This window comes from Eriocheir sinensis, chromosome 7 (genome assembly GCF_024679095.1).
Source record: "Eriocheir sinensis breed Jianghai 21 chromosome 7, ASM2467909v1, whole genome shotgun sequence".
Classification (NCBI taxonomy): domain Eukaryota; kingdom Metazoa; phylum Arthropoda; class Malacostraca; order Decapoda; family Varunidae; genus Eriocheir; species Eriocheir sinensis.
The window spans coordinates 14,643,527-14,656,300 of record NC_066515.1 but is presented as its reverse complement, the minus strand read 5'-3'; the positions used below and the strand labels follow the sequence as shown (position 1 = coordinate 14,656,300).

The 12,774-nt window shown below is 48.0% G+C and overlaps 1 protein-coding gene and 1 long non-coding RNA gene across 9 annotated transcripts; both read left to right on the top strand.

Moving 5' to 3' along the window:
• Window positions 1–191: 191 nt before the first annotated feature.
• On the top strand, window positions 192–11,814 carry LOC126992774 (CCR4-NOT transcription complex subunit 6-like; the record flags this gene model as incomplete). The annotated part of the gene is given in 5 exon segments (XM_050851581.1): window positions 192–289; window positions 756–900; window positions 1,552–1,753; window positions 2,850–2,989; window positions 4,742–11,814. Coding segments are annotated over 5 exon segments (668 nt in total), but the record flags the coding sequence as incomplete, so codon positions are not given.
• LOC126992782 (uncharacterized) lies at window positions 2,996–4,732 on the top strand. 8 transcript variants are annotated; one of them, XR_007747056.1, is made up of 4 exons: window positions 2,996–3,922; window positions 4,007–4,090; window positions 4,133–4,258; window positions 4,301–4,732. It is a non-coding gene; the product is annotated as an uncharacterized LOC126992782 (long non-coding RNA). The 8 variants fall into 8 exon arrangements; XR_007747050.1 differs by having other exon boundaries at window positions 2,996–4,006; window positions 4,049–4,090; XR_007747058.1 differs by lacking the exon at window positions 4,133–4,258 and having other exon boundaries at window positions 2,996–4,006; window positions 4,049–4,090.
• Window positions 11,815–12,774: the final 960 nt, after the last annotated feature.

The window sequence follows — 12,774 nt, the reverse complement described above, 5'->3', positions numbered from 1 at the left end:
GACAAGTTGTGGCCAAAACAGACTTGCTTAAGGATCTTTTTTTGTTCATCTTACATCTTTATTTGAATGCCTTTGTGTCTCCTTTATTGACTGTTTTTTCAGTGTTCCAATTTTCATGTGTTGGAAGGGCAAGATGGATATATTTTTTTACATAAATATTCCAATCATACAATATTTCCCTTGCCGTGCAGAGGTCCCCGTGGACAAGTCCCAGATGAGCCAGGCAGTGCTGGTGTGCACGGCGCACATCCACTGGGACCCAGAGTTCTGCGACGTCAAACTCATACAGGTGAGCTCCGGCACACTCTAGAGAACTTTTTTTTTATTGAGGTGAAAATTTACTTGCTAACAGAGGTGCCCTTTTTACATGGAAAGGCTTGTGCTACCTGAATGGTTGAATAGACAGTGCCCAAATACATCATTTAATTTGAAATAATTGCCAGGTAACGTAAACCAACAAATATTTCCTAGCTCAAGTTTCTCCCTCCAATACATGGCAAGGAAGATTGGTAATGAGCAGAGATTATGAGGTACTTTGCTCATTTATAATAATCTCCTTAAACCAACACAAGCTTTAACTGACCAGTTTGGACGAGGACTGATGAGTGGCCTTTAAAAAAGTCTTATGTTCCATGGGTCACAGTATAAACCAATGACCATTATCTTTGCCCTACACTAATGCAGTCAATTTCCTTTATTATATCCCAAATATTCGATCACCGAGTCAAAGTGAACATTTCCGTTCCTCCCGGCAGACCATCATGCTGATGAGTGAGATCCGGCAAATAGTGTCACAGATCGTGGAGGAGTCCCAGCACAGGTCACGACCCGGCCGCAAGATTGACCCCAACTCCATCCAGCTACTTCTTTGTGGGGACCTCAACTCGCTCCCAGATTCAGGTTTGTCTCTCATGAATATTTAGATTATTTTAAAATGAGATTCAGACCCTGTACTCAGCCCTCAATATCCTTCTTTATAGAGCTCCTACAGCTGCCTGCATGACCCAACCTGTAGGCCAGGGTTCCCACGCCCACTGTAATGTTCAAGAGGAACTGTGTCTTTTCTTCTACCAGTCGTTAGTTCATAGCTTACTCACCATTTCCTTTTATTCTCAACCTTTTGCCTCTCTTTGCCTTTGTTTCCCTTCAAGGCACACTTATGGTATGGGAAGAATAGATATTAAGACTGGTGAAACTGTGTGTGTGTGTGTTTCACTGTGTATTGCTGCCACAGTGTATCTCTGGAAGTGGTCAGCCCTTCCACAGCATGCCTGCAGCTTATTGAACAAGGAAATTATTATGTTAGCTTTAGTCTTAGGATTTTCATCCATTGGTGCTGTGCAGGAACATAAGACTTTTTGCTCTCTGTCATCTTGTTTGCAGGGTCTGTTTATGTAAATGAAAGTTTTGTAATCCTTTCAGATATTGAAAAGTTTACACATTTGTGATGTCTTCTCAGATTGCACCTCCTGCAGGGGCTGGTTTGCATCTCATTGTTGTTGTGACGGCCCTGGGCTGAGTGTTACAATGTTGTCTGTCTTGTTGTTGCAGGTGTTGTTGAGTTCTTAACAAAAGGCAACGTCTCCATGGACCACGAAGACTTCAAGGGCTTTGGGTACAAGACTTGCCTGCAGAAGATAGCAATGACCAAAAACAACAATTCCCTCGTTAACACCGCTGCCAACATCTACACTCACTCCTTCAGGCTGTCGGCAGCTTATGACTTTTCTATCATGGCTTATACAAATTATACGTAAGTATGCACTCCCCTCGAGGCACACTGTTTTTTCATAGCTTTAAGTCATTTTGTGTACAGTGTTCACCAAGGGTGTGGAGCGCCAGACATGAGAAAGGCAGGAAAAACACTTCAGTTTTTGCAGTTTTCAGCCGAGTGTTGAAGCTGAACAAAACTGTGGTGGTGTGTGTCCTGCAGCGCAGAGATGCTACAAACAAGACCACCTTCAGGTCACACCTCAGTGCTCTTTGAGCTGCCATTGCGAGTGCATTAGTGCTGCTTGCTCCCTTACTGCTACCCTATATTTTTGCTTGTTATCTTGTTGGTGCTGCAGTTTGTACACTAATACACCCAGGTGGTTCATGCCAATCTCTGGGCTAAAGAAAAGGCTTGGGTTTAGGCCTGGGAGGTCCACAAAAAATATAAAGGCACAGTAATGGCCGTGGAGAGGTCAGCATCATCCACCTGGCTGCTGCTGCTGCACGCAGCCTCCTGCCCAGCAAGGTGCCACCAGGGAGACCCGTCCCTGGGAGGCCAAGGAAGACTTCATAGGGCACTGACATCCTCCTAAGTATTAAGGGATCCCAAAATCACAGCTGCTGGCTTGTAAAGAGACCCAAAGCTGCTGTTGGGCCTCAGAATGAACCGCTCCCCATCAGCCACAGGAAGAGCTTGGCCGCCCTGTGTTTGGCCTGCTGTCAAGCTGCTGCTCACCAGGCCAAGGGTTGAGGAGAAACTTGTGTTTGCACACAAATAAGGACTGGATTGTAGGCTAGTGTGGAAGTGTTAGTCAGCCTTAATATGTTACTAGGGTATCTAAGATGCTGGTGGGGATTTTAAGGTATGAAAATGGAGAAAAAAAAAAGTTATATATATATATATAAAGGCCAAGATGCAGCATTCCTGTTCCCTGTGGCTCAAGGATAACCACTGTATTGATGCTCACACCAAGGCCTGTCACACGGAGAGTTGCTGCATCACAGCGTGCTGTCGGCTTTCTTTTTGTGTTACTCACGTTGTGAGGATTGGCTGTCTTCTGTTGACTGTAGGAAAAGACTGCTACATCTACTTACAGTTACAGGTTACTGAGAGTAATTCATACGTCTTGTTGCAGGTATGACTTCAAAGGAATTATCGACTATATTTTCCATAGTGCTGACACCATGTCAGCTCTTGGGGTACTGGGCCCCATTGACCCAGAATGGTTCAGAGACAACAAAGTCATGGGCTGTCCACACCCTCACATCCCATCAGGTGAGTGGCCTCAGGCCAGGTGTTCTGTGTGCCAGGGCAGCAGACGTGTTGCTGCTTTGTTTGTTGATGACATCACTGCTGTTCAGTTCTTTTAACCACTGCTTGTTTAACCTCCTGTGATGCCCTGTTGTGCTCAGGCTGTCAACACCAAGGCATCTCCTCTGTCTGTCTGTTCTTGGTTAATCTTTCTTTCCTTTCCTCTTGCATGGTCTGTTGTAGCATCTTCAGTATGTCCTTGTGAGGTCACTGCATCAGACCACCACCTGGTGTGGCAGCATCTCTTCTCACCCTTTCCAGCTGCTGCTGTTTAGTTTGATGAAGTGACTTTGGTGTCATAGCAATCATTAATCCAGCCTCCAACACGTCACTGGCACAATGGCGTGCGTGTGACCACCAAGGTGTACAGAGCAGACATGCTTCACATTATTTGACCTGTGCATGTGATGTCCGGCTTCCACGTCTGCTAGTATCCATATATTTTCAATAGTAAGTTACTTATTGCATGGACCACCTTCATATCTTGACCATTCCCAAGGTTGACATGATAATGGTAACAATAACTAATGGTTTATGGGGAATTGGCAACCATGAGCTGAAAATATACAAACAGAAAATATAAATGTGGGCCAGGGCTTTGGGCCAGTGTAGGAACATTTCATCATGCAGCGGGCAGGGCGTCAGGTTCTGGAAGGAGACAGTTGTGTTTTAGGGGCAGGGCGTCAGGTTCTGGAAGGAGACAGTTGTGTTTTAGGGGCAGGGTGTCAGGTTCTGGAAGGAGACAGTTGTGTTTTAGGGGCAGGGCGTCAGGTTCTGGAAGGAGACAGTTGTGTTTTAGGGGCAGGGTGTCAGGTTCTGGAAGGAGACAGTTGTGTTTTAGGGGCAGGGCGTCAGGTTCTGGAGGGAGACAGTTGTGTTTTAGGGGCAGGGCGTCAGGTTCTGGAGGGAGACAGTTGTGTTTTAGGGGCAGGGCGTCAGGTTCTGGAGGGAGACAGTTGTGTTTTAGGGGCAGGGCGTCAGGTTCTGGAAGGAGACAGTTGTGTTTTAGGGGCAGGGCGTCAGGTTCTGGAGGGAGACAGTTGTGTTTTAGGGGCAGGGCGTCAGGTTCTGGAGGGAGACAGTTGTGTTTTAGGGGCAGGGAGTCAGGTTCTGGAGGGAGACAGTTGTGTTTTAGGGGCAGGGTGTCAGGTTCTGGAGGGAGACAGTTGTGTTTTAGGGGCAGGGTGTCAGGTTCTGGAGGGAGACAGTTGTGTTTTAGGGGCAGGGCGTCAGGTTGTGGAGGGAGACAGTTGTGTTTTAGGGGCAGGGTGTCAGGTTCTGGAGGGAGACAGTTGTGTTTTAGGGGCAGGGTGTCAGGTTCTGGAGGGAGACAGTTGTGTTTTAGGGGCAGGGTGTCAGGTTCTGGAAGGAGACAGTTGTGTTTTAGGGGCAGGGCGTCAGGTTTTGGTAATGCGCTCCCTCAGGCTTTATCTACAAACAAGCAAACTTTTATTGAACATGAATGCCTTACACATATAATTTGAGACATTATTCTGAAGTTACACCTTCATGCCAACTCAGTGTTCCTCAAGGAAAGTGAAGGTGTTGTGCTCACAAGGCAGGGAAGTGTGTCATTGAGTGTATTCTCTATTAAACATGATCTGCATTGCTCTTTGCTCAGTGCCTTGTGTTGCACGGCTATTGGGTATTTGTGTTGGAAGTGACCATTTTTCAGCTACTTCCAGACACTGAACATTCCTTTTCTCTCCCTTTCAGATCACTTTTCCTTACTCGTGCAACTTGAAATGCGACCTGCGACCTCAGCCCTGGGTCACCCCAACGGACTCCTTCACCGGTAGCCTGTGGCAGGCAACACCCCCCATCCTAGCCATCCCACCATCACCACCACCACCACCACCACCACCACCACCACCACCACCACAACAACACTCCCACCCCACCCTCACCACCACCACTCCCTCCACCACCACCTCCCCCACTACCACTAACACCAACATCAACACCATCCCAGACATCACAGGGGCACAGTCCACTCCCCCCTGGCCCCCGTGGCGGTGCGCTGCCCCCGGGGAGGCCAAGCCGTTGACTTACTGCTAACACTCATTTTGTGAGGAACATTTCAGTTAAATCAACACTGTGCTTTTACAAGGCCCAGGTGGTGCGGCAGCCACACCCGCCCTGCCCAGCTGGCCGGGGGTCAGGTGGTGCGGCAGGTGGGTGAAGAAGTCACACCTGCCCTCCCCAGCTGGCTGGGGGTCAGGTGGTGAGGCAGGTGGGTGAAGCAGCAGCCCTGGCCACACCTGGCCTCCCCAGCTGGCCAGGGGTCAGGTGGTGCAGCAGATGGGTTAAGAAGCAGCCCTGGCCACACCTGCCCTCCCTAACTGGTCAGGGGTCAGGTGGTGCAGCAGCAGCCCACCTGGCCTCCCCAGGGGGTGTAGCAGCAGCCACACCCCCCCTTGGCTGGGGCCACCCCTGCCGGCGCTGGCGGGAGGCGCCTCCTGGCAGCCTAAGGTGTATGGGTGTCACGGTACAAAGGAAACATTGTTTGACATTTTTAAAGGTGAATGGATGCATGTCTCGACGTTGTTTTGAAGTAAGTGGGGCTTGAACTCGTACAAAAGTAGAGCTGATAGGTAGGTCTGACCTTAACTTTTGACTGTGCCCCTCATCTTGCCTTTGGCTTCCAAGCTTGTGTGTGTCACCTTCAAAAGAAGCACACAGGCAGCCGCCACTCCGATCTCATGTGTGTTCCGACGGGCCCAGCCTCCCTTCATCCTTTATTTTCGCTGGCGTGTTCCCCGCTTACTCCCACATAGCATCCAGGTCCCAACGTCCACCAATGATTTGGAAAACTCCACGCTGCTGCTGTCGTTAATCTGGGACGACCACCTGCGACCCACCTCACTGCCACCTGCCACCCGCATCAGAAGTCGCTCCCCCGCCTCATCCCTCCATCCTCACAGAGGCGGGCCAACCCGTTGGCTCGCCTCCATCGACTCTTGCATGCTCCCACTCCCTCATACTGCCTTCAAATTATTTACGACTACAACTGTTGCACAGAAAACGTAGCCTCCCCTGACTGTGTGATTTGTGTTCTTACCTGCTGAGTCTCATGGTAGCGTTCGTCCCGAAGCTGCAGCCCAGACTTGAGACGTCACCTCCGTTGTGTGGCTGCTTCCCACCACCACCTGACGCCCGAAACACGCACCGCCACCACTCATACTAGCTGTTCCCGAAGGCTTTCTCTTAGCTATTTTTTTAGTGTGTGTCTGAGTGTGCCTGTGTGTGTGTGTGTGTCTGTGTGTATTTATCTAGTTATAACAGCAGGATTTGGGCAGTGCTTGTGTGTGTGTGTGTTTGTGTGTACATGATTTTGTATTTACCTAGTTGTAACAGGTTTCGACCAATGCTTGTGTGTGTGTGTGAGTGTATGTGGGGTGTGGATGTGTGTCTGTGTGTATGAGTGAGAGAGAGAGAGAGAGAGCAGTGGCATTGACCTTTCTTATGGTGAGGGTGGGTCATCAGAAACTGTGTTAGTGACAAGAGCAGTGAACCATCTCCTACCCTCGTTATGAGTCTTGAAGTGTAGTGTGACCCGGGGAGCCTAAGGAATGGTCCTCCTCCTCCTCCTCCTCTTCCTCCTCCTCAGAGTAGAACATGGGGGATGTGATGGGGAGACAAGCAGCATTACCATATTATCGTACTCAAAACATCGCATTTATCAGTTCCAGGGCCCAAAACTGTTGCACTCACACTAACAATGAGATTCCAGTTAAGTCATCATTAAGAGCGTCACTGATGTTTGTTTTCAATAGATGTGAGTCAGAAACCGGAAGATACGATGTGCTGAGTGGCTGAGTATGATAATTTGATAACGCTGGAGACAGGCCCAAGACAGTCACTAAGGACGGCAACATCATTCTTATTTCCTTAGACACGGCAGTGGCAGTAGAGTGTCAGGTAGGGACTTCTTCCTCTTCATAGTAAAACACAGAGGGTAGTGGAGAGGCCCAAGATAGTCACCAAGAAAGATGGCACCAGCATTGTTATTTCCTTAGAGTGTCAGAGACTTCCTCATTTTCCACCCCTTCAGACTGACACTGGTGATGGGCGCCTGTTCATTTTTTCTTCAGGAGTTGGCCAGGGTTGCCGAGGGATCTTTAAACAGCAAAAGGAAGGAACTTGAGGTGACTGAAGAGGAAAATGGACAGCTTCACCTTCTTAACACCAAGGTTTCCACAGTTAATATTCTCCTTCTCCTCCTCCTCCTTCTTGTCATTAGATCTTACATGTGTCTTGGCAGGGCTGTGTTAGGGGTATTGGCAGGTGTCCTTTATAAACATGGTATTCCTCTCTCTTGGGGAACTCCTAGAGACAAAACATCAAATGGTTGGATTCTGCTAGAGGCCTCAAATCTTGGCGTCCGTCTCTTACATGCTCGTCTTCACCTCTGTCTAACTTTGTACAATATGCAGCACCGGGATGTGTTCAGAGTCATTTCATCTTGGTGTTTGAGTGGTCGCTGCAAGACCCTCCCATGACAAGCCATGTCTGTCAGGCCTTGGAGCTTGAATGGAAAGGTAGAAGGGTAAGGCACTGGAGGGGAAGCTCACAGAAGGCCTTGGGGCAGAGAGGGAGAGCTAGAGCCTGCACCACATTGCCTGCACTCACACACTGGCTCACTGTTCTTGCCTGTCTCTGGAGTGGTGGTACACAGAGCCACAGAATAGGAGCATTTGGCCATGTTACCAAGAGAGGCACAGTAAATCCACATTGATGCTGATACAACAGTGAGTTTTTGATGCTCAAGGTACGTCTTCAAAATCCTGACAATACCTCGAGGGCGGAAAACACTATCATATCAGCGTCAGTATGAATTTCACACGGCTCTTTTGGTAACAACAAGGCGCCTGTGATCAAGTCGGCCACACGATCCTATCCTGTGCCTCTGGGTGTGCTGACCTATATCTTGGCAGCTCTTAGGGCTAACAAAGCTACTCCTCACCCTGGTCACTCACTCGCCTCCTCAGCTTCTCATCTTGGTGGTGCCCTCCAGCATCTATACCTCAAGTTATTTCTTTGAACTCAGAATTCTTCATTGTCTATATTTTCCTTATCCCAATTCCCTTACACAGCATTTCCTCCTGGTAGAAAATTTTTCTTGGGCAGGGCAGGGCAGGGCTTCTACTGTACCTCAAGTTTTTCCTGTGGTCTCAAAATCCTTCATTGTCTACATTTTCCTTGTCTCAGTTCCCTTCCTCAGCCTCTCCTTCCTCTGCAGCTCCTGGTAGAACTTTTTTCTTGGGCAGGGCAGGGCAGGGCAAGGCAAGGCTGTACCACAAGCTTTACCTGTGGTCTCAAAATCCTTCATTGTCTACATTTTCCTTGTCCCAGTTCCCTTACTCAGCATCACCATCCTCTGCAGCTCTTGGCAGAACAGTTTCCTTGGGCAGGGCAGGGCAGGGCAGGGCAAGACTTCTACTGTACCTCAAGTGTTTCCTGTGAACTCAAAATCCCTCATTGTCTCCATTTTTCTTGTCCCAATTCCCTTCCTCAGCATCTCCTTCCACTGCAGCTCCTGGTAGAACAGATTCCTTGGGCAGGGCAGGGCAGGGTCAGGCTGGGCATCCATTGGTCTCAAGCTGTGGGGTTAGTCTGGTGTGTATGGTGTGAGTGGGCTGCGAGGTGAGTGTCTAGATCTGCTTTGTACATGAGCATACCGTACTGGGCTGTTGTGTGTAGAGGAGCTGCTGCTGGGTGTGGGGTGTGGTGGAGGAAGCTACTCACCACGGATCTTTTGTGGCGCACTGCTACAGCTAGGTAAATACACGTGTGCAAGGTGAGCGTGTGTGTGTGTGTGTGCGTGTGCGTGTGTGTACCTGGGGATTAGTTGAGAGGTTCAAATGCATCGTTTTAAACATCACTGACAACTTGCATGTTTGGTTGATGGTGACTTTCTTGTATTAGTGCTTGAGTACCACTTGTTTCCATCCAAAGCTATCATTTGATCAGCCGGTCTTGCTTGACTCTGGAGACGGTATACAGTGACGTGTTATCCTCGACCGCTGCTTGAGTTTTGTGATATGGCCCGCTGCAGGGCAGAGAGGAAACGCATGAAAGTTGAGCTTATAGTGGAATTTATGGGTCTTGCTTCTATAAAGGTTTATTACTGCTAACACATTGGATTGAGCCTCTTCATGTTAAGTAGAGTCACTGATGTTTTGCTCCGATGTGACCCAAGGCACCAGACGTTTGTCAGATGTTACTGTACAATATTGGACCAGTCCATTCTCATATCTATAATAAAACACTTCCCTTCCTAGAGAAATATCTTATGTTCCCATCACACACACACACACACACACACACACACACACACACACACACACACACACACACACACACACACACACACACACACACACACACACACTAACACTAACACCATAGCATTAGTGTCACTCTCTACTCACCACCCAAGACTCCTTCCCTTACTCTTCCCGTCATTGTTTGTGTAGCGTCTGTTTGTGCCGTGCCCGCTGCTAGTGTGTGATGGCAAGGCTGTCCTGGGAAGCTTGACCTGCAAGCCACCACTCCTGAACACACTGACAGCCACGTTCGATCGTACCGAGTCCCTTCAAGCACCAGGTGGGGATATTCAGATAGAAAAATAAAGTTGCTGGTCGTGTTCTAAAGTTTATGATTCGGTGTATGTAATCTCTTCGTTCTCCGTTCTTACGTATCATCCGTGACCGTAGTGTGCCGGGGAATGCTATGTAATGCCACAATGGATGATATTGAATTGTAATCCAACTTGCTGCCACCACTTATAGTCACCGATTTTCAAGGGCAGTTAACCTAATCTTGTGTTTCATCCGCATACTGAAACCAGCCGTGATGAATGGTGTTATTGTCAATTGTAATCCGACTTGCTACCACCACCAGTAAACAATCTTGTATTTTGATCTCTCACTAAAACTAGCTCACCACACACCAAAAGCAGGATTATGTACTTTTTTATGAATAGAATTGACCCACTAAAGGCGTGCCGAGAGACTGTGTATCGACACCGCCAAAATTTGAGACTCGGTAAGTGACCCGTCAAAGTCATTCTCACCATCCATCAAAACACAAAGGGTCGTGTGTTTGTCCAAGGAGTAAAATAGTGTTCCATTCATGAGCCGTCAGAAAGCTGCTCCTAGGGCTTGCTTGTAGGAGGCAAGTGGTTAGTGTAATGTCTTAGAGGAGGGCAACCAGAAGGGTGTCACGTTCTGCACACTAATGATTGACGGTGTTCACTGGGTTAGAAGACAACTGGCTCCACTATAGTCAAATCTTTCGGCAAGTTTCTTTGTACTAATTGTTGGGCAAAGCAGAAACAGTGCTCTGTATGTAATTCATGTTTACTTATTTATGCTACTCTTGCATAACCTTCTGTCTCTACTTTATGCATACACTGGAGTAAGTAATCTAGATTGGACTTTGTAATGGTTATGGGCTGTTTGAGGCTTCTTGAAGGACCTAGTCAGCAGATCTTCGGGTATACTCTGGTGACAGTTTGCAACTATTCTTAATAACACAGGCTACAAATGACTGCCATCAAAATTTTGTCATCCTTATGTTTGAAAGTTTGTACTATTAGGTATCAAGTCAAGTTTTATACATACTGGACCTCTCATAGAGGGTTATGAACAAATGTTGAACCGCTTTATATTTGTAGCCTACAACCTTCTTTGTTGTTTTTGTAAGGCATAATATGTAGTGAGAATGTTTGTAACTGGTTTTGGATTAGATGTGACCTGTACTTGATCAACGCTGGAGGCTAGTCTGCTCCAGTGAGTCCGCTTGTGCCGCCTCGGTACACGACCGCCCTGCTGCAGCCCCCACCCCCGTGTGCCGCGCCAAGCACGCCGCAGCCGCCGCCCACGCCAGACTCGGCCCCCACGACAACCAGGGATCATGGCTTGTACTCTGACAGGCAAACAGACAAATTATGATACAGTTGACATTTTAATTGGTATTTAAAATGTTTGTAGAGGATGTTATGAGTTTTACCTCTGTTATTAATAGCTTCTAATGCACAAATCAGACTTTTTATTGTTTTATCATGTTATCAGGTCCTGTGTTCTGTTGTGTGTCTATTCACTCACTGTTGCCGTTAATCCATTTTCTTTATGCACACTCCAAAACCGTCTGTCATTCTGTTTGTGCCTCTGCATCGCACGCACGTGTTGTAACCATCGCAGACCATCAGCTTCCTCCATGACACCTCAGGATGTGCTGTGGGCCCGGGTGCCTGCCCCGCGCCCGGCGCGGTGCCGCCCATTGTAAAGCTTTATTTTTTTCGGCGGTGCCGCCGCTGCCCTGGCCGGCCCTCGACCTCTACCTCACGTACTTGGTCTTACACCGGTCTTATTTTTAATATGGTTTTATCTAAGGGATAGAATTCATCAGTTTCTTTCCGGCAGTTTTTCAGTGATATTGTATAGCAGTAGTTTTAGTTTATTGTACAATATATCTTGTTTTTAAGATTGACTTTTTAATATCTACCACTGAAAACAATAAAGAGGAGGCAGCTAGAGGCAGCTTGAGGGCCGGCCGGGAGGAGGGCCGGGGCAGGCACGGGAGCACCTGGGTGGAGTGAGTTAAGGGCTAGTGCAAGTGGCGGTCCTCAGCAGTACAAAGTGTCTCCTGTGCCCCGTGCAATGGTCATTATTATAATTACTCTTTGACGTCAGTTCACCACCCAGTCCTCACCCGACCACGCGGTAGCACACGCGTCTAGACATTAGTAAGGTTAGGATTCAGTAATAAAATACTGCAGATTACCACGACTCTCATTACCCTACTGGAAGGTGGATACAGTGCCAGGAACAACACTCACTGCACAGGTACACACCATGAAGTGAGAACCTTCTTTGAGGGATGACACACACACACACACACACACACACACACACACACACACACACACACACACACACAATAGGAGACACAACTACACCAGGAAAGAGACATAAAGGAGAGGGACACACAACTACAATATGAGGGAGAGGAACCATGAAAAAATTGAAGCAAACGATATAAAAATAAAAAAAAATACTGGTCGCTAAATGTGGCAGAAAGTTCTATAGATATCAAAAAGATGTCAAAGATTGTTTAGAAAGAAGTGAGTAAATGAAGGTTCTGACAGATATTGATAATGTAAAATTAAATGATGGCAAAGGTATTGATTGATAGATAGGGTAGGCGGTGGCCGAAGTGATTGCGTACTGGACCCACATTCGCCGCGTGATGGACGACGCGGGTTCGAATCCTCACGCTACCACTCGGATTTTTCAGTCACCGCCGAGTGGCTTAAAACTACCCACATGCTGTCCTGAAGACCACCCATCAACCCGGACTCTAGAGGAAGCCGTCCAAGCGAATCATGAACGAGTTCCGGGGGGCAGCATGAGCCAATGCAAGATGGCGCCACTATAAACACTCGCCTGCGCCAGAACGGGCTGGGCCGACCATCAGACCCCACCTGGAAGAAGCCTTGGGCCGACCATCAGGCCCCACCGGGAAGATACCTACCGGCGCAATAGGCAACAACGTAAAAAAAAATAAAAAAATAAAAAAAAAAGATAGACATGTCATTTTGATCAACTAATGAATAATGAAGGGATGGGAGGAGGAGGAGCCGGTGTGACTTCTTTGGGAATGCAGGCACTAGGACACCAACAGAGACAAGGTGAATACAGCTACATGACCACTAGGTTTGCGGAGGGCAGTGGAAGAGGTGG